Source organism: Montipora foliosa, chromosome 12, assembly GCF_036669935.1.
Source record: "Montipora foliosa isolate CH-2021 chromosome 12, ASM3666993v2, whole genome shotgun sequence".
NCBI classification, from domain to species: Eukaryota; Metazoa; Cnidaria; class Anthozoa; order Scleractinia; family Acroporidae; genus Montipora; species Montipora foliosa.
Genome location: NC_090880.1, coordinates 2,383,638 through 2,406,137, shown reverse-complemented (window position 1 = coordinate 2,406,137; position 22,500 = coordinate 2,383,638). Strand labels below are relative to the sequence as shown.

The following is a 22,500-nucleotide window of genomic DNA, read 5'->3' as shown; positions in this document are numbered from 1 at the left end:
AGGTACGAGCGGGCACTAGGCCTTGTGACGACTTACCTTATCACTTACAGCATGCATAATGGCCATCCAGGGCGATTACCGCCTAAGTTGCTTCTTATATCCGAAACCAGAGTTAAGGGTCAGCAATTCAGTGTGAGTCCATAAAGACTTAATTTTTCATGTGATCTACAGCTACAGGTGCCATAAAAAACCCCCAAGTCCTTAAGGGCTCCAAGAAAGCTGAAATATTTTATTTCCCAAGTTGTCAAAACAGTAGTCTTTGCCGGAAGGATAACCCACTCCACCCCTGTCCTATCTTTGGATATATATGCAGTATGGATGCCACCATGAATCTGTGCTGTTTGAGAAAGCAACAAAAGGAAAATACTGATAGAGAAATGGAAAGAGTGCCCGTGAGTAATCTTCTAGCAAGTTAGCGGATTGGCGGCGAAAACGGACCGTGTTGGACGTCCTTATCAATCATTTACAACATACGTGAGCCATTTACACTGGGGCACGGGGCATGAAGAAATATTCAGTAAACAAATCATGCCATTGAGGTTCTCATACAAGTTCTATCATAATCATTCTCTGCAATATCAACAAGACGAATCTGCACGAGAAAACAACTGAATTCCAAGTCAGTCATAGCTAGCAAACTACAATGACCTCGTCACGTACGGTATTAATCGACCTGTGTATATCTAACTCGCAACGACGCACTTGCGACCAATAGACCTTTTCGGCTTGTACATTTTGTTTTCCCAATACAAATCATGTGATAATACTCAGGAGGCTTGGTCCTTTGTTTTGTTCATTAAAAAGAGTGCATGCAGGCATATTCATGCTTGCATGCCCTCATTTTAATGAACAAAACAAAAGACCAAACCTCCTGAGTATTATCACATGATCTGTATTGGGAAAACAAAATGTACAAGCCGAAAAGGCCTATTTATCGCTGGGGCTAAAGTTTCTAATATTACCTCACTTTTAAGGGATTGTCGGAAAGGGGCATGTCTGTAAAAGTGAAGCCAGGTAAGCGTTTTTTGTAACTGAATTTATCCAGGCACTTTGCAAATAGACTGGAAGAGTGACTGCAATTTGTGTTAGACGATTAGCTTTAATTATATTCGAAAATTCTTAAAGGTTCAAAACGATTCTCACGTAGTGTCACGACAGATGTTGCGGTTGCATTTAAAGAGACCGATAAGTTCTTTTTTCTTCAGAAAATATTAAAGCCCAAACAGGTGGGTTATAGTACTACTGAATGGAACTACAAAGCTTGCTTATATCCTGATTTAATTAGCCCTTCATTACAGGCGGGCCACAGACTGACGTGATACGTTGAACGAGTTGAACAAAGGAGATAAACTTAACATTGCAGTTTGGACGAAAAGATGCAATTTTGCATTGTGATCTACCGGCAAGAGATGTGTTGTTAGGTAAATAAAGAGTTTTCGCAGCGGCTCTATTGTCCGTAGTTTTCAAGACTTCTTCCAAGAAATTTATACAACCGCTGTTGGACCACTATCTGATCGGTCCTAAAACAATCACATAAAAATTTCTTATTAACGGCAAGTCTTTTCGGTGACAATTAACTTCAGAGTCTCTTTTAACCATAACTTGGAAGGAAAAAAGATAATCGAAATTAAATGGCTGATTTTTGCAGACATGCTTTGTTGTCTGCTGTTTATGGCCTGGTTAGCCATCTCCTCGTAAGTTTTTTTCTTAGTAAAAAGCCTCAACCTTAGTATTTTTTTCTTGATATTACTAAAGTAAGGGCTGACCTTTGCAGGGATACTAAGACCTCAAGATATAAAACATGGGCATGGAAAATATTTGGTCTGAAAAACAGGCCATTTCCGGTTGCTTCCAATATACTTGAAATATGACCAAGTTGTGATAACAGCAACAGGCTAGTGAAAAATGTCCATGAGCTAATGTTCTCACCCATAAAAGCCTAAGGATAGGGCTTTACAAAGATGGTTTTGTTTTTGCCTGAAATTAATTTCATGTTGCTAAAAGAGACATTTAAAAGTGGCCAAAATTGCACTGAAAATCAGCCTCTGGGGACCCCTGAGGGGCTGATATCCAGAACTCGGCTAAAAAAAGTCGTTGAAGCTGAAACTTTGGCATATTACATAAGTCGACATAAGTACTTTGTGTACCAATTTTAAGCAAAATCGGCCGACCTTCATTTCCAAGTCTGCCCCGGTCTCTCAGGCAGAAGCTCTTAAGTCCTTGTAGGGGACGTGAGTTTTGCCTGGCCCGTCCGAGATTTCCTGTCCTGTTTTCCCTTATGAGTTTTGAGGACACTCACTCTGAAATTTAGGATGCTATTTGTTAATCTTTACCTTGATTGCTATTATTATTTCTGAATAAAATGCGGTATATGGCGTTGCCCCAAAGGCCATATTCCAATAATCTCCATGATTTATAGTATCTTGTCTTCACTTATTTAAGACAGAGCAGAATGTCTTTTTCAAGCCCTTTGCACGGGGACTCAGGTGGTAAAGTCCGCTTTTACTACAGCTTTAACTCTGCCTTTGACAAGCGTCAAAAGCATTATTTGATAAGCCTTTGTCTCCATCACAAAGATGTGGTCACAGATTTCTGAGATTCGAGTCAAAGGTTTGACCACTGTGTCGTGAAAGATGAGGGAAATTCAGTTCAAAGGTTTGACAAAGATGTGATCAAACATGTCTGAGACTCAAAATAAAGATTGCGCCAACATGTAGCCAAAGATGTCTATAGGGATGGATTTACAGCTATCGGAGTTAAATATTCCATACTTGCTTAATTTAGATAAAAGGACTTCGTGATTGACCGTATCAAAGGCCTTCTTTATGTCCAGGAAGACGACTGCATAGACTTTTCCACAGTCAACGTTATACGCCCAAGAGTCCGTAGCCTCAAGTAGAGAATGCAGTGACAGTCGAATGAACTGTGAGAAAACTATTCTCTCAAATACCTTGGCTACTACCGAGATAACGGAAATGGGCAGTCATTGTACACGTCATTCTGTTCCCCTTGTTTGAAAAGTGGTGTAATTCTTGCGCTTTTCCAGTCGTCAGGAAATCTTCTAAGACTTAGAGATTGTTAAAAAATGACGCAAATGCGAAAGCAGATCTATAAGAGAGAACTGCTTAAATTGTCCAGATTTGTGCGAAGATCAATTCTCCCTTTTTAGATTTATTTATTTTATTTATTTATTTATAAAACTTCGCCTTCTAAATTAACTATTAACAAAACATGACGACATAAACAAAAAATAAACAAATACTGGGTTAAGACAGGGTGTCCACAACAGCTGACGCCAATTACTGTGGGCAACCAATAGCATTTTCCACAAGTGAAAAAAATAGATCATAACGCCTTATTACAACGCATTATGGGATTGTAATGCGAACAAACATCGCAAAAATGTCTGTTTTTGTCCGCATATTAATCCCATAATGCTTTGGGCGCTGAATCATGACGTCAATTGAAAAGAGTGCTATTGTAACATTCCCTTTCGAATTATCCAATCACGGTTTGGGTATTTTGTACGCGTGCAATCGATTTTGACGGTTACGTTCAAGTTGGGTTCACTAGATATTTCTGTCACGTTGATCCATAAAACCGCGACTCCACGAGCGATTTTTTGCTCGCGCCGGTGATGCGGGTTTTTTCAAATTTTGTCGCGTCGCCTGCGCACGAGGGTGGCCGCGTACACTTGTGACAAAGTTTGGCGACAAATTGAAGGCCGCGTGAATCGCATACTTCAAGAGACCTGGGCACTATAAACAAACTTTAAACATAAACATAAACATTAACATTAATATTAACATTAACACTAACACACTAACACACTAACACATTAACACCAACACCAACACCAACACCAACACCAACACATTAACACATTAACACGTTAACATTAACATTACAATTAACATTAACATTAACATTAACATTAACACATTAAACCCCAGGCCGGCCAAATAGTAACTTATGCTAATTTACAATTATCACAAATTACATTTGTCGTTTAAGAACAACAACTGAAAAGTTACTTTCTACCTCGCTTCCAAAAATAACTCATTTTAATTGGTTTCCTTGGCATTTGCATCGAGTGCCAAAATGATAGCATTTGCATCCAATTTTTGTCAACATATTGCTTGACAAAACAAATTCCAACAAATAGTATAAAACTGTCAACATTGAATTTTGGGGACTTACCAAATAAGTAGAGGGATGGCAAAATGGAAATAGGGGCGACTAACAAGATGGGAGGGTCACATTAATTTTCACCCATGTGATCATGACGTTTTCAGATTAAAGTACCAGAAATGTTATACCATCTATACGTTGTAAAAGATATTCAAAGTAAGTACATAAAAAGCAAGACATGACCAGGGTTAAAATTTTGGAAATTTCAATAAGTTAACAATATGAAGATGAAACCGTCAACAGTTTTTAAGAAAAGATCTATCAGACAATTTTTCAGTTATTATCAAAATCGACATTATTGCAAATCTGTGAAAAACCTTTCTGTCTATACATGATTATGTTTTCTCGCTAACGAAATCCTGAAATTCTACGGTGGGTTGTACGGCTAGCTTTTGAGAAAAAGGCCTTTGAAATGCCTAGTTTCCAGTCTCCTCTCCACCAGCTTGGTCACTATATTTAGCATTTTCCCCAGACTTACATTTATTTCTTACGTTAAGTTACATCAATTCCCGTGACTGACATTTCAGAAGAGACATCCTGTTGTTTTAATTTCATAGATTTCACAATCTTGATCATTTTCTTTGGAAAACTGTAGTAAGCCACCTCAAAAGGAGCTCACTTGCATTAAAGGTGGATGAAGGGAAAAAATGGTTAAACAAACCCTTAAATATTGGAAAAAAATTCTCCACATGGCACTAAAAAGGAATGTTACCATAGGGTAGTCATAATACTGAATTAAAGGAAAAATGTCTCCAGGTGGCACTATTTGAAGGAATGCCACCATTATGCAGTCATAAGTCTTTACAGAGAAATGTCAAAATGTCAAACCTTACACAGCTTTTCTAATAGGCTCTTGTGGATCGCTGCAACACATGCCTTATGATGAATCTCTTTCTTTTGATCCCCAGGATTTTGATTTTCAAAGTTAGTGGGTATAGTGGACTTCCTTTTCCATTCACATGCTCCTGTCTGAAACACTTCCACTGATAGTTCTCTTGAAGACGAGATCATGTCTTCGAAGCCACCAACCACATAAAGGGCTTCCTGAAAGCATACCATGTTTGCAGCTTGACGACACACCTTGAGGTTACTCATGACTTGCCATTCATTAGTTGATGGGTCATATACCTCACAAGACGTCAATACTGTACTATGTCCCCCACTCTTGTTTATGCCACCTGCTATGTAGATCTTGCCATTCATGGCTGCTCCAAAGGGTTTATATCTTGCCCCATTCATAGCTGCAACCTCCTCCCATGTAGCCAAAATAGGATCAAACCTTTCCACTCTTTTAGATATTTGGCACGAGCAAGACTCTATTCCTCCTACTAGGTAAAGGTGTCTTTTATCAGTGACTAAACAAGATACACAGCGACTAGTTGGTGGATCAGCCACAGCCTCACATGAGCTCTCGTCAAGCTTATAGAGAATAATGTTGAAACCAAATAATCCATAGATGCAACCATCTAAAACTGACAAACAAGAACAAACATCACTTCCATGTCTTCCTTCAACTGTCCCCCAGCAATTAGTGGAAGAAAGAAAGTATTCTATTACTCGAGATTCTCCTGATCCAACACTCTGTCCCCCGAAAATACAAATTTTGTCTCTGTATTGAACAACAGCATGGTCTTGATGTTCAAGTAACATGTCTGGCAACTGATACCAAATGTCTTTCTGCGGTAGATAGCATAAGGCTGTCCTGCCACCACAAACAAAAATCACATCTGTGTACCTCTCCAAGCACTTCCTGGGTGGCTTGGCAGCATTCTCACTGAAGGGATCTAAAGTGCACTTGATGGATCTCAACACAAAATTCAAACTCACATTACTTGTTGCTACCAGTTCTTCATTGACTAATTCGTTGAAAAGAAAGTCGTGAGACATGGATTTCAGGCGGACTTGACTCAACAATTCAGCAAAGTTGCTTTCTCGTTCACTCTTCTTGTGAGTTACCCACTTACCTATTCCCTTAAAAATTTCTTCCTCGGAGGTGACAGTGACATCATCACTAGAAACCCATTTCATGACTTGTTCAATATCGAGCTTCAGGAAGTCTTCTGTTTTCATGACTGAACTGAAATTTGAGTTAATAAACTCGCAGGACTCTCCCATTAATTCCAAACACCGATATTTGTCGGCAAAGTAATAATTCAAAATGCAGTTTTCAGTTGTAATGTTTTTCTCCAGAAAATCGCAAGCCAAAGTTCTCAAACCTGGTAAAAGAAGATAGTCTGCTACTGCCACTAAGTCGTGGGCATTCTCCTTGGTGATTGCAACATCACCAGTGTAAACGTATTTAAGAACTTCTTCCATGACTGACCCCGTTGCTTCTTCAAGTTCTATCCTGATCAACTGTTCCTTTCCCTCTGTCATGTCACTGACCAGAAGTGAAAGAAAAAACGGGCTTGCTGCTGCCAACATGAGTTTGTGAGCTTTAAACTCTTTGTTTTTTACTGACACTGTTACATCGCAAAAACTCTCTTTTCTTCTCAGAGCATCCAGACGATAGATAAGTTCCTGACAGTGGCTTGATGGATCTGATGACATTGGCTGTGAAAGGTCCGCCATATTGGAATTGGATGCGGAAGTGTTCAAATCTTGGATTTTGAATGCAACTGCTTCCACGTATTCTTCCATGTCGATACTCGCTGAACTTTGCGAAATGATAATGCGTTGGTTAAGAAATAAAAAAAAGTTATCACTGGTTTATAAAGAGAGGAAAATACAGAAGATGTGATCAAGGTATCCCCAGTCTCAAGCCCAGTCTCTCTCTCCCTCACTCTCACTTGTAAGCCTGTGTAATACATGAGTCAATAGGGAGCTTACGAAACGAGGACGGAGACGGCTACGAGGACTTCATTTTAAAATATGAGTTCGCGTTGTTCATATCACTACGAAACTATTTCATGTCAAAAACATTTGTTTCCTGCTCCGGAAGCATAATAAAAGTTAAAAAGTGTTACAAACTCGGAGCTAAAAGTTAAAACTTATGAAATATTTCGTCCGTTTTTCAACCGGACTTCATCAGTCAATGATGTGAATGTTAAAAAGATGAATTTTAAAAAGGTTTTTAACGCCTCTTGGGGGTTAGAATTGTGTCATAGATGGCTGCTAATTCGTAACCATTGTCTCTGTTTAACGCCGGTTTCGTAAGTTTAATTTGAATAGCTTCTTTTATCCTGCGTTTGAAGGTGTTAACTTCGGTTGATAGTACTTTTGTCTTATTTGGGTCCACCGAGTGGCCCTCCAGGGATCAATGCTCGTGAATAGCTGATGAACTTCTTGATTGGTGTTCTTTTACTCTGATTTCCAGAGAGCGGGCCGTTTCGCCAACGTACCCCTTGTTACACTTCTCACAATGGATCTGGTACACAGTACCGCATTTCTTGAGATTGACAGTTGTGTCCTTGACACGTACCAATTGTGATCTTAGAGAATTGACGGGTTTATGAATAAGTGCAACCTCGTGTGACTTGAAAGCTCTTTGCAGGCGTTCCGAGATTCCTTTGATGTATGGCGTTGATGCATAGATTTTCTTCTCGTTTTGAGGCTCTTCGGTATCTTCTGTTGTAGATTTTGGATGTGGTATTGTTAGCATCCATTCTGGATAGTTATTCATTTTTAGAGCTTGCTTGACGTGCTGTGTTTCTCTAGTTCTGTCATCGTTTTCCGTAACCAAGGTCTGAGCTCTCAACATCAGGGTGTTAACCACAGCTCTTTTGTGTTGTAGATGATGGTTTGATTGGAAGTTTAGGTACTGGTCCGTGTGCGTAGGTTTGCGGTACACGGAGATCTTGGTAGAACCTCACACAGGTATCAAGGAAAGGAATCCTGCCATCCTTTTCTTACTTACGAAACCGGCGCTAAACAGAGACAATGGTTACGAATTAGCAGCCATCTATGACACAATTCTAACCCCCAAGAGGCGTTAAAAACCTTTTTAAAATTCATCTTTTTAACATTCACATCATTGACTGATGAAGTCCGGTTGAAAAAAACGGACGAAATATTTCATAAGTTTTAACTGTTAGCTCCGAGTTTGTAACACTTTTTAACTTTTATTTCATGTCGTTTCGCGTTAAAAATGAGTAGTATCTGTCGAGGAATTAAACTGGTATGAGTGGGTTGGAAGAGTAGAGAGAGAGAACTGAAAATTCATCGTCATGTGCTAACGTCCTCCACAGAACCTTGAATTTGGTCATTTCACGTCGTCATTTAGCAGATGACGGCAAGGAAATGTACCAAAATGTAAAACGCACGTGAAGAGCGTGCAGAGCCATAGTTTTTGCTGACTAAACCTATTGTTTTGTAGCGTCGTCGTTGCCGTCGGCGTTGTCGTTTCGTATGTAAACCCCCACCTCCATGCTACAACCTGATTTAAGACGGGGATTAGCTGGGAAAGGAAAGGGATTTAAGACAAAACACAGTCCCCAGGGGGCAGGGATTGGTAATTTTCGTTTCACGCATCCCTCTGGGTACAGGCAATAGGTGGGGATTTGACAGTTGACAGGCCTACATGACTGACTCCCTTGTACGTGGTATGGTTTCTCATCCACCCAATAGATGGTTAGCACCACGTCAATCAGGTATCAGGATTCCTTGTAGTATGCTGATGGGTTTCTTATGCGAACTTCGGAAGTCACCAAAATCCGCTTAAAATGCCGAGAAAGCCCTCTTTAAAAAATAGTGAAACTCTGCTGCTATTCTATTGCATTTTTTTGCACAGAACATTTTTTCTGCCAAGTATACGGTTATTTGTGCATAGCAGACAGCTGGACATTGTTTATGTATTAGCATGGCTGTTGGTTGTTGGTTGGCAAGTGCTCAGCCAATGATTTCCAATAGATTACCAGTAGAATTTCTTGGCGGAATCTCATGTTTCCTTGATCAAATTCTCTTAATCTCTGATAATGGTTTAGTGCACCTGATAGTCTCTTGTTTAGCGCTAATGTTACCGAGTTTTAGCATTGTGGAAAAGCGCGAAATGTTCAATGCGGTGCGTCTTGCGGGGCAAGACGCTCTGACACGTTTTCTGGTTGTTGTTGTTGTTGTTGTTGTTGTTGCTATCTTGGTCTCTTAGATGCTGCCTAGGCGGAAATTCTGCGGAACGATTTTCTGTCTAAACACCTCATCAGCTCTTAGAGCTGAGTTGACCGCCAAGGCAGCCTCTTTGTCATGAACTTCCTTTTCCTCTTCCTTTTCAAGCTCTTCGCTATCACCACTATCCGCTATCCGTCAGTCGCCGATATACGCAGACTTCAGTACAATATTGTACTTGATTTTAATGCCTTTTTTCGCCGAGATACTTTCTGTGAAATAAAAAGAAAAAGCAAAATAACTTCATCACGCAGCATTTCCACCTTTCTGCAATTCTTAATACTTACTAACATCATTCAGCCTTTGTAGTGTCTTTGTATGCATTTTAAATATACCAAAAGACGACATCCTGGCGAAAAAAAGAGTGGGAGGGTTCAGGATTTTCTCAATCAGTCTGTTCTTTGTTTATGTTGACAGTAACGTTCATTGTTCGCCGTGAAATCAAAGAAACCACAACAGAGAAAACGTTGTCGTCATTGAGAATTCATTGGTCTGCAGTAAACCAAATAAACTAATCCGGCCAGCTCGCAGGGTACTCAAAATAATCCTAATAAAGCTTTTCCCGTTTCAATAAATCCTGAACGCTGATTGTATGTTTGATATGTATCAGCAATTAATTTTATTTTCCAGGGAACGGGTTAGACCGCTTCCTGAGCTATTACGTATGACTTTTATGGGCTATTGATGCCCTGTTACAATAACTGAAAAAGGAAGGAACTTGTGTCACTGTCTTTCTTTTGATGACCTAAAGGGATTCTATTTAGGAATCGAACGTTCATGATACAAACCCTTCCATAACCACACAAAGAAAAACACACAAGCAAATATAGAGTATCAGTAACCCTTGAAGGTTTTAAAATGTTCGTTACTGTCTCTTTTACTCTCTACTTTCTCAAATCCCATAATACATCTCTTGTACTCACCAAAATTTTGCTTAATCATTGTTTGCAATTTCTCAAGGGACATGAAGATCTTCCAAGAGAAATCGAAGACAACGCCTATGCATTTTTTGAGGGGGTGGGGGGGGGGGGGTAAAAGAAGTGTATTATGGGATTTGAGGACTGTCTATCAATGAAAACAATTTCCAGATGACCAACCAATCAGAATTCAATTAAATGACAAGCAATCACGGTAATTTTTTCAAAAAATCGCTTGTGGTTCACGGCAGTTCACGGTACATCCATAACGGATAGAACGCAAAAACTGTTGACAACCAGCTACTGTGATTTCGATAATAGGAACCTTAATTAAGCAAGGACGACGACGACGACGACGACGACGACGACGGCCATGAGAACGTCACAAAACAATAGGTTTAGATAGCAAAAACAATAGCTCTGCACGCCCTGCACGTGCGTTTTACAGTTTGATACATTTCTTTGCCGTTCTCGTCGTCACAGCGACATTTGAGACCATGTAGAGGAAGCGAGTACCTGCCGACGAATTTTCAATTTTCTCTCTCAATATCCACACCGTTACTATGCGAGCAGAGTCTCTTTCGATCTTCCTAGATAAGTCGGGAAGAGGAAAGTAGACTCTGCCAGCCGGCTCGACATTTCGTGTTGAGCATGCGTTCAAAATTCAAACGTATTCGGGAGTCAGTTACGCGTGACTAGTAACCGCAAAACCACAAAACCAAAACAAACAGTAGGGATATTTTCGAACAACTCTGGCAAACACACGACAATCAAGGAATAATGTCCTTCTAAACTCAAGATAGTTCAAGTTTTTAAATTGCCGTTTCAGTTTGTACTGAAAAAATTAATAGGTTTCTCAATTTCTGGCAAACTAGTTTCTGTAACGGACATACGGAGGAAATACTCATGGGAATTTAGACAGTTAAAAATTGTCACGCTGTTGTAAATTTAAAAAATATTGATGACGCGTGGCGATTGATCATGCGCACAAATTAAAAAAGCAGGTTTGACAAGTCGAAACTGGACTGACTCATCCATTTCTTTGGATGAGTGGCAAATCAAAGAAAGTCGAGCCGGCTGGCATACTCATCTTTTCTTGTACTCGGGCCAAACATACGCGCAGTTGCGGTAGTGGTATAATGCTGTAACCGTTGAAGACCGTCATTTTCTCAAATTTCTGAGACTGCGCAGAAGGAGTGGAACGGTCCGAGATTCGCGGACCTCCTGCTTTGGCTGTGGCCAGAGTCCTTGTCCTTGGCGCTGATCAAATTCAATGCGCAATCTGGGGACGAGATGCCAGCCAGTGTTGCGTAGATGCGTAAATTACAACTGAATGAAAAGCAAAAACAGTTCAATTTTTACCGGCCTGTAAGCAGGGTATTGAGTGAATATTTGGCTGCGGAGCCACCAGCGCGTGAAAGAATGTGGAAAGAAAAAGCACTTTCCTCATCCCATTCTTCTCACGCAATTGCGGCTCGCAAACTACTTACAGGCTGGTGAAATTTTATCATTGTTTGTTTGTTTTTTTTTTTTCAGTTATGGCGTAGGTCTGATTTACGACACTATTGTGGTTAAGTCGTGGTATAAGGTACTCGCATTAGAAATCACCGTAACCCAAATCGTGCTGTCTAAATTTCCCTTTATTAAAAGAAGCACTAATTGGCTTGGTTGTTTAATTAACATTTGGGAGGTCGTGAGTTCGAACCTCAGGCGCAACAATCCCTTAGGGCTTTTCAATAAATAACCGAGGAAAAAAGAGCAGCTTTTGTGATAATTAGGTCCTCTCTCACGAGAACTATAAACCAGAGCCTCCTTCTGGGACGTTAAACAACCCACACACTAAATTGGTTTAAGTCATATCTGGATAACCGTCAGCAAAAATGCTTTATTAATGGTTGCTTATCTGATAAGCTACCTCTTAGTTGCGGTGTACCTCAGGGAACAATTTTGGGTTCATTATTGTTCTTGATATATATTAATGACTTATCGAACTGTTTGTTAAGCTCGCAGCCTAGGATGTACGCAGATGATACGCATCTAACATTTTCAAGCAATGATATAACCGCCATAGACGAGACTTTAAATCGAGATCTCGAGTCAGTCAATAATTGGCTTGTCTCTAATAAACTTACATTGAATGCAACTAAAACTGAATTTATGTTAATTGGCTCAAGGCAGCGATTAAATACTTTACCGAGACCTCCGCATCTTACCGATGGCGGTGTTCCTGTTAATCAAGTATCTACTGCAAAATCCTTAGGTGTCTATATAGATGAAAATCTCTCTTGGGGCTCTCACATTGAGAAGTTAATTAAGAAAGTTGCCTCTGGTGTTGGCGCTCTTAAACGAATCCGCTCTTTTGTCCCTTTTGAAACTCTGAAGATTATTTTCAATGTCTTAGTGAGGCCACACTTTGACTATTGCAGTGTTGTGTGGGGAAACTGGAACTTAACGCTTTCAAATAAATTGCAGAAGCTACAAAATCGTGCTGCCCGAATTTTAACTTTTTCCAGTTATGACACTGATGTTGAAGATTTATTTAGTAAACTTGCGTGGAGAAAATTAAGTTCTCAGCGTGAAATACAGAAAGCTATTATGGTCTTACACCCGAGTATCTAAGTGAGCTGTTCGTTAACCGTTCTGATGTAACTGAATATCTATTGAGGGACTCAGTAAACAAACTTGCTGTTCCATTGCCAAGCACCAACTTTTTGAATTTTGAAAAACAGCTTTAGTACAGTGGTGCGGTACTTTGGAACAGTTTACCTTCTGATCTGCGGCGGGCAGAATCTTTAAGTGACTTTAGTCATCTACTCAACTCATTTTATCCTCTTAAGTAATTTTTGTATTTTAGACACGGCATTCATGTAAGGCAGTTTTTTATGGTTTTGGATTAGATGTAGGATTGGATATTGTTAGTTATATATAGTTAGTTTAATTATGTAATTGCATATGAATTAATAACTGATGAATATACCGTGTTGAAATAAAGTTCACAAACAAACAAACAAACAAACACACTAAGGGTGCGTTCGATTGACCGTACGGCCGGAAAAGGAATATATGGAATAATAGTTAGAAATCCTTCGTTTTTATGGAGATTCACGTTACAATTGTGAAAAACCTGCTAAAATGCTATTTTAAACATATCTTTAGAATCCTTGTTTCTTTAAAATGCCAGACGTACCGTTGTAAATCATCAATCCCAGTATTCTTATTCCGGAATAGTGTCAATCGAACGCACCCTAAGAGTATGGTATCGAATCCGTGGTTTTCAAAACTGGTAGTCCATCTCTGTCAGCATGTGGTGGTCGCCCTTGCTAGATTAGCTGCAATGGCCCCTGAGCAAATAAAATACAGCCAAATGTTCGGCTATTTGTTGCGTGTTAGATCTTTTTAGTCCGACTTTCTGTATAAGAATAAAACAAAGCAAGAACGAGTCCACAACAACTGGAAAAACTTCACCGGATTTTCTCATTGTGATTATAATTGTAATCTTCAACCCGTTAATTTGGCTGTAGTAAAGTAGTTGGTAAGGATGTCAAAAAGTATTTGAGTAGTCTTAAAAAAACACCTTCCATTTTGCCTCCACTGCTCAACCGGACTAACACAACAACAATATTTGGGCCAAGCCACAGTGCCATTTATGTAGCATTGGAATGGGTACAAAAGCATTTTAAACATCAAATCTATATAAAGAGGAGAGCAATGCATCAGAGCCAGACACAGAAAACCCTAAAACCAGCAGGTGGAAAAAACCGAGGAACGTGTTCCCCCAACCAAGGCAGTGGTGCGACCCTTGAGGTCCTATGTATTCTTATAGAAAAACACTATTTACAATGAAAAAGAACGCTATCATATACAGCCTAACGAAGGCATAAAACAACCTTTTTCAGCCCCACATAAAAATAAATGAAACTGGACTTGTGCACCCTAGATTGAGTTAACCTAAATCCCACAAACCACTGCGCACCTAACACGGCTCACCAGGCCTTTGATATGAGCCGGCAAAACAGCAACTTATGCTAATTTACAATTATCAGAAATTACATTAGTCGTTTAAGATGAACAACTGAAAACTAACCATCTACCTCGCTTCCAAAAATAACTCATTTTAATTGGTTTTCTTGACATTTGCATTAGTGATTAAGTGCCAAAAGGATAGCATGTGCATCTAATTTTTGTCAACATATTGTTTGACACAACAAATTCCAACAAATAGTATGAAACTGTTAACATTCACTTTTGAGAACTTACCAAATCAGCAGAGGGAGGTGGCAAAATGGAAAATAATTGAGACTAACAAGTTTTAAGCCCCTTGAGTGGGAAGGTGTAGACCCAGGGAGGGTCCCATGTGATCATTAGGGAGGGTCCCATGTGGGTCCCATGTGACCCAGGGACGGTCACATGAATTTCCACCCATGTGATCATTAGGTTTTCAGATTAAAGTTCCAGAAATAGTTATACCATCTACACGTTGTAAAAGACATTTAAAGTAATTACATAAAAACCAAGACATGACCAGGGTTAAAATTTTGGGAATTCCAATTAGCAAACAATATGAAGATGAAACATTTTTTAAAAAAGGTCTATCTGACAACTTTTCAGACATTATCAAAATAGACCAAAATCGGCACATTTTCTATTTGCAAAAAACCTGTCTATACACGAGTATTTTTTCTTGCTACGAAAATCCTGAAATAACTTGTATCAAAATACACAAAAATCGACACATTTTTCATTTGCAAAAAACCTGTCGATACATGAGTATTTTTTCTTGCTAAGAAAATCCTGAAATTTTAAGGTGGGGACGTACGGTTAATTTTTGAGAAAAAGGCCTTTGAAATCTCTAGTTTCCAGTCTCCCTCCAGGAGCTCGGTCACTACATTTTGCATTTTCCCCTGATTTGCATTTATTTGTTTGGTAATTGCAGTGACTAACAGTTCAGAAGAGATATCCTGTTGCTTTGATTTCACACATTTCAAAACCTGCATCATTTTCTTTGGAAAACTGTAGTAAGCCACTTTAAAAGGAGGTCACATTTTAAAAGTGGATGAAGGCCAAGCCCTTAATTATAAGAAAATAGTTCTCCACATGGCACTAAGAACCAATGTCACCATAAGGCAGTCATAATACTAAATTAAAGGCAAAAATGTCTCCAGGTGGCACTATTTGAAGGAATGCCACCACGAGACAGTCATGAGAGAAATCTCAAAATGTCAAAGCTTACACAGCTTTTCTAATAGACTCTTGTGTATCACTGCAAGACATGCCTTATGATGAACCTTTTTCTCTCTATCTCCAGGATTTTCATTCTCAAAGTTAGTGGGTATGGTGGACTTCCTTTTCCATTCACATGCTCCTAACTGAAACACTTCCACTGATAACTCTCTTGAAGACGATTGAGTGTCTTTGAAGCCACCAACCACATAAAGGGCTTCCTGAACGCATACCATGTTTGCAGCTTGACGACACACCTTGAGATTACTCATGACTTGCCATTCATTAGTTGATGGGTCATACACCTCACAAGACTTCAGTAATGTATAGCATCCCTCATTTATATTTATACCACCTGCTATGTAGATTTTGTCATTCATGGCTGCTCCAAAAGCATTATATCTTGCTTCATTCATAGCTGAAACCTCCTCCCATGTGGCCAAAATAGGATCAAACCTTTCCACTGTTATAGATCCCTGCAAAAAAGCATCACTTCCTCCTACTAAGTAAAGGTGTCTTTTATCACTGACTAAACAAGCTCCACGGCGAACAGTTGGTGGATCAGCCACAGCCTCACAAACATTCTCATCAAGCTTATAGAGAATAATGCCCTTCCAAAATAATGCATAGATGCAACCATCTAGAACTGATAAACAATAACAAACACCACTTTTGTGTCTTCCTTCAACTGTCCCCCAGGAATTAGTGGAAGATAGAAAATATTCTATTACTCGAGATTTTCCTGGTCCAACACTCTGTCCCCCGAAAATGCAAACTTTATCTCTGTATTGAACAACAGCATGATCTTGATGTTCAAATAACATGTCTGGCAACTGGTACCAAATGTCTTTCTGCGGTAGATAGCATAAGGCTGTCCTGCCACCACAAACAAAAATTACATCTGTGTACCTCTCCAAGCACTTCCTGGGTGGCTTGGCAGCATCTTCACAGAAGGGATCAAAAATGCACTTCATGGATCTCAACACAAAATTTGAAGTCTCCTTGCTTGTTGCTACCAGTTCTTCATTGATCAGTTCGTTGAAGAGAAAGTCATGAGACATGGATTTCAGACGGACTTGATTCAACAATTTAGCAAAGTCGCTTTCTCGTTCAGTCTTTTCGTGAGTCACCCACTTTACTATTCCCTTAAAAATTTCTTCCTCGGAGGTGACAGTAACATCATCACTGGAAACCCATTTCGTGACTTGCGCAATATCGAGCTTCAGGAAGTTGTCTGTTTTCATGACTGAACTGAGTTTTGAGTTAATAAATTCACAAGACTCCTCCACTAATTCCAAACACTGATACTTATCGGCCAAGTAATAACTGAAAATGCAGTTTTCAGTTGTAATGTTCTCCTTCAAGAAATCAGAAGCCAACGTTTTCAAACCTGGTAAAAGAAGATAATCTGCTGCTGCGACTAAGTCGTGGGCGTTCCCCTTGGTGATTGCAACATTACCGGTGTAAATGTATTTGAGAACTTCTTCCATGACTGACCCCGTTGCTTCTTCAAGTTCTATCCTGATGAACTTTTCCTTTCCCTCTTTCATGTCACTGACCAGAAGTGAAAGAAAAAACGGGCTTGCTGCTGCCAACACAACTCTGTGAGCTCTAAACTCTTTGTCTTTTACTGACACTGTTACATCGCAAAAACTCTCTTTTCTTCTCAGAGCATCCAGACGATAGATAAGTTCCTGACAGTGTTTTGATGGATCTGAAGGCATTGGCTGTGAAAGGTCCGCCATATTGGAATTCGATGCAGAAGTGTTCAAATCTTCGATTTCGAATGCAACTATTTCTGCGTATTCTTCCATGTCGATACTCGCAGAACTTTGCGACATGATAATTAATGCGTTGGTTAATTAAGAAATCAAAAATGGTTATCACTGGTTTATAATGATCGGAAAATATAGAAGGTGTGATCAAGGTATCACCAGCCAAAACCCAGTCTATCTCTCCCTCTCTCTTCTCACTTTGTGATCCTGTGAGTAGTATACCTCGCTTGTATAAGGCTGGAATCACTCAAGTTTTCCGGTAAACGAAGCAAAGAGGACTCGATGAAAAAAGACTCGATACTACACCTCCTCGATATACGATTATTATGCACCCCTACGTTCAATGCGAAGCAGGACTCGTTTGGGCCCACACAACCAAAGACTCGATCAAAACGAGGGAAGACTCGATGTACTTTTATAAAACATCAACTTCTCTTGGACTGTCCATTTTTGTGCAAGTTTTAACCAAGGGTAATATTAGCACAGGGTCCAGAGGAGATATGTTTGTCGTTAGCACATCAGGCAAGATTTCCGCACAGGTCCCTACTTCATTATGCATACACTCCTTTGTTTCAAGAAAACAATAGCGATAACAATAGACGTCCTTTGGGACTGTGGCGCTTTGTTCTTTCTTTTCAGAGGTTTTTTTTCTAAGTCTATATGGACTTAAAAAAAAGCCGGTCGAACTTCTGTCTGAAATACGGAAAATCGAACAGTTTTGATGCAATTTCGGCACTTTTCCTGCAATTTTACCCATTTTTCAGTTTTAGAATAAGCGCAAGAAGTGGAGTTTCAAGCAATCGTTGTAATAGGGTTCAGATTCGCAAACATAACAAACAAACCAAATAAAAGTACTGTCATAAGAAATGTAATGGCTACCTGCTCTTTTTATCGTGAAATTGTTCTTCCTGTCTGCTTAAAAATTCGCCGAGACACTGCAAAGTGTATATTTTCTTCCTTTCCTGTATTTAGGATCACGAACGGTGCATTTAGAGGGATTTTGCAATTTATCGCTCTTTGTAGAGATCGGCAATATGCTCAATGATACTTCCAAGTGAATAGCTTTGGTAGAGATTCATGGATGTTCCCGTACAAGGCATACTTCGTTTCACTCCCCATCATGTCTTTTCAATGCCCTGCTGTGGGCTCGTTTGTCTGGGTCGACGAGGTTTAGGCGATGGTTAACTGGGGTGAGATGATGTTAGCCCTTGTCTTGTAGGCAGTTGTAAACTTTCCGGCCACAAGTCGCCAGGGCTAATATTTTTTCAAGGAAAGTTTACGGTCAGAAAATTAATATGTGTTTTGGCGGATTGAAGGCTATCCATTGCAGTTTCTTCTTGAGCATCGCGAAACAGATCCATCTCCCGATGCGGCACTTTGTCTTTACCAACTGACTGCGTTTTCACACAGGTTTTGGACACGGAAGACGAAAGTAAATTGTTTTCTTTGCACCACTCTATGCACAACTCTGGAAAGGCTATAAATTATAGCAGGGACAATTTGCAAATGATCAAATCTCCCATTGCTGTGACCCTTTTACTTCGGAAGCCATCTTGATTATTACGAAGACACAAGTTTGCTTCAAAAGAAGGGAAATATGAAACGATGTTAATTGCAATGAACTCGTGCCTGAAAGTTTCCCATGAAAGATGCACCAATCAGACTTTAAGCGTGGTATACTCTTCCACGCAGTGAACTTATAAGTGTGCCGCACACACGGGGCATGAAGGAAAAGCAGGTCACAGTTCACAGCGATACTGGAAAACCTAAGACTATCACAGGGACTAACCTTAAGCGTAAACAGTGCCTTTAGTCGTAATTAGGGTTACGGTTAGCATTATTAAAGGGATGGGTTGTTCCAAGAGTAGTAAAACAGGGATCTCTTAACGGTAACCTACAAGTGTAAGTTCGATTGTAGGTGCTCGGCGCGGCACGTGTATATAATTACGTATCATTGTTATGTAAATAGTCAGCCAGAATTCAAAATAAATATCATGTTCAAGGTGTGAATTAGCAACTTGACACGTACTTAGCTCAGTGGTAAAGAACAGGGACAAGTAATCCAGAGGTTTACAGTGGGTCGGAGTTCAAGGCAAGCTGCGAGTGACATATCGTGGGATAAAATGGCCGAGCTGGATCTGGAAATAAGAACAATACGAAGGGATAGAAAGGGGAAAGCAGGGACAAAAACGAGTAAGGGTGTGGGCGATGAAGGGAAAGAAGAGAGAGAGGGAGGGAGAGAAAAAATGAGATCCGTTTTTATTCATCCCGTAAGTACAAATTACCCATGTATATATTCAGTTCTCTTGGGTATACGTATTGTTCTACAAAACAATAGCGCGAATGAATAATTAATTTATTCTGCATGCATAATGAAGTAGGGACCTGTACGGAAATCATTCCACGTATTTCCCCGCCGATATTCCGAACGATTTCTTGTACATTTTGTGCTGTGATTGAGACTGTCTCCTCGAGTAAAACCTTGCCAAATGAACCAGGCGAGCATGGCGATCAAGTTATCTCCGTGTAAGAAGACACGAAACGACTTCACGGCCTGCTGACTTATGATTGGGCAGAAAAACACAAAGAATTTCTGGCACCAATCAGAATTAAGAATTACCCCTGCTGTTTGGAACTGGTCTGGTAAGAACTTTTCCCCAGGGGCTCTTCTCGCCCTACTATGCTTTTCTTTGTCTCCATTTTCTTTTGCCCGTTTAGACTTCCCCTTGCCTCCGCGATCTGCCCCTGGGTCTCCGAGGATGGCTTTGTCGTAGAGAGGCTTAGCTTTGTCGAATGTTTCTTTGTTGGATGATAAGGCCGATAATCTGCGATTCAGGATGGCTGCGAGAATTAATGACAGTAGGTGGGTGGTTGGATTTAACAACTTGTTGAACATGACTTACAGCAGGGAAAACTCACGCACCTCTTTTCTCCGAGCCCTCAAGATAACCGCATGTCTCGGGTAAAACAATAACCAGCTGTTGTAGGTATACTACTATAAGGCTTGGTAGCTTTTAACGATTTATTTATTAAATTTTAAAGGCAAGAAAGCTTTTTAACTAACATTGAGACTCGAAACTTATTTCACTTCCTCTTTCCGATAGCCACAACACAGTATGAGTAAGCATGCAGGTGTCTTAAGACTCTTCAATCTATGCAAATTTACACATTTGCCGCATACGGGCATTTTCCCAATAGTTTTGCATTGAAAGCGCGCACGGAGCCGTACGGGCCATATGATAATCGAAACTTATTTCAATTGCTCTTTCTGATAACCACATCACAGCATGAGTAAGCATGCAGGTGTCATCTATGCAAATTTACTCATAAAAACCGAGAAAAAGAGAAAAACGATTAAACATTAATACTAACGCAATCTTTAAAAAAATATATTGTAAGTATCAAGTATTTCTTTATCTTGACCCGACTGCCTGGCTGCAAGAAATCGTTGTTTGAAAAAAACACTACCCAATTCTTTAAAGTTGCAACCTACTTAAAACCATCTTACTTTCAAAAAGATAACGACACCGAGTTTAAAAGGACAACCAGCACTGCAAAACAGGAGTAGCATCGAAAATTAATCGAGCGACACTCATTTAAGCAAATTTCATTTCTCTGCAATCTCGCAACTTGAAACAAATAAATTTATGGTTTTGACGACGGCATGAGCAGAGAACAACGAATCATTCATTTGTTATCTTTACTCTAAAACCGTTTGTAACAAGCCATTCATGAAGGAGCTCGACATGTTCTCCAATTAGAATAAGAAATAAACCCCAATGCAAGTTATACTTTGAGGAGAATTGTTTCCACAACCGTCATTGTTGCTTAAGACCCTTAGTAATAAACGCCTTCAATTGAGTAATTCTTAGCTTGTTCCATGGTGAATGGATTGATTTTATGGCGTTCCATGCCATTTAACGAAGAACTAGCTTTGTATTTGTCAATCAGTCTATTAACAGAGCCAGTTTTTCAACGTTGCCACGACAGCTCGTCTTACTTCTGAAATCTTCCAGCAGTAGAGAAGTGGGTTCAATGAAGAGTTTACTAACACCAAGACCAATGCATATTGTCTGATTAGTTCAAGAGTCTGGGACAATTCATCTATGGTGCTAGACAATACTACGGTCACAAGGTATGGTGGATAACAAAGGAGAACGGCCAGCTGAATCCATAATACACTGGATACCGCCTTTTTCTGCTTTGCCATGCTGACTTCACCACTGGTTGGCTGTTCACGAGAGCGCCTGTCTTGAATTCGAATGCGCTGTTTTCGGAGGTTAAAGAAAATCATTGCGTTTGAGAACATGGAGGTTGCTACACAAATACATATGACTGTGTCACTAAATCTTGCGGCAAATTCAGAACTCTTGACAGAGACAGCTGAATGGACTGTAGCCAAAACCCAAAACGTTATTATTATTCCGTACACACGTTTCAAAGTTACGGTTTCCATGTATCGTATTCCCAATGACAAAGCCAGAAGTCTATCCACGCTTATGGCAGAAGTGGTTAACAACGACACTGTACACAAAGCATAACTTACCACATATTCAGTGGCAAATGCGTAGTAGCAAACGCTCCAGCGCTTTTTTACTGCAGACACCCAATATATTACAGCTATAGGATCGGAAAGCATACCGACACAAAGATCACTTGTCGCCAAGCTGCGAAGCAACAGTTTGGACGGTGAACCAAGTGTAGACTCTTTTTGGAGGGCAATTAGTATTAAAGCGTTTCCCAAGGATGTAAAAATGCACAGAAAAACACCAAAAGTTGACAAAAATATGAGGTGGTGGTGTATTCGTTCGGTGAAGCTTTCAGTACAGACGTACTCTCGGTATGTCCTCTTCCCAACAATTTCTGTAAGGTTCGCGTTCATTGACATGGTGCATGTCGTTGTTACGTTTCGTCCAGCCAAATTAAATGCAGACCACGCAAGCGTTTTAAAGGGTCGTTAAGTCTAAATTATGCACATTTATGCTATCGGATTGACACACTTTTCTGAAGTTAAACAGTCATTATTGTGGAGGGGCGGCATCTAGATTGTATGACCTTAGCGATGCATGAGGAGCTTAACTTGGGTCAGGAATGTGGGTCCCCGCTGTGTAGGTAAAAAAAAATTACCAAAATCTCAGTGGGAGTTGTAACAAGACTCACACTAAAAAGGCAGAGCGAGAGACAAAGGGAGAAAGAGGTGTTAATCTCGACACATTTGTTGGGCCGACTTCGTCATAAAGTTTTAATGACAACAAAAGCTTCCTCAACCTAATAAAGAAACACTTCCCACCAAACCA

General features: G+C 39.9%; 5 protein-coding genes across 5 annotated transcripts in view; all 5 read right to left on the bottom strand.

Moving 5' to 3' along the window:
* LOC137979636 (kelch-like protein 3) overlaps window positions 1-22,500 on the bottom strand; it is a 142,389-nt gene that overhangs the window by 32,794 nt on the left and 87,095 nt on the right. The gene's annotated exons all lie outside the window — the stretch shown is intronic.
* Window positions 5,014-6,831, bottom strand: LOC137980522 (kelch-like protein 3). Its single transcript, XM_068827983.1, has one exon. The coding sequence runs from the start codon at window positions 6,829-6,831 to the stop codon at window positions 5,014-5,016; it is 1,818 nt and encodes a 605-aa protein (XP_068684084.1).
* Window positions 7,448-7,891, bottom strand: LOC137980520 (uncharacterized). The gene has a single exon (XM_068827981.1). The coding sequence runs from the start codon at window positions 7,889-7,891 to the stop codon at window positions 7,448-7,450; it is 444 nt and encodes a 147-aa protein (XP_068684082.1).
* Window positions 15,428-17,173, bottom strand: LOC137980519 (kelch-like protein 3). Its single transcript, XM_068827980.1, has one exon. The coding sequence runs from the start codon at window positions 17,171-17,173 to the stop codon at window positions 15,428-15,430; it is 1,746 nt and encodes a 581-aa protein (XP_068684081.1).
* LOC137980518 (histamine H2 receptor-like) lies at window positions 21,056-22,091 on the bottom strand. The gene has a single exon (XM_068827979.1). The coding sequence runs from the start codon at window positions 22,089-22,091 to the stop codon at window positions 21,159-21,161; it is 933 nt and encodes a 310-aa protein (XP_068684080.1). The 3' UTR covers window positions 21,056-21,158.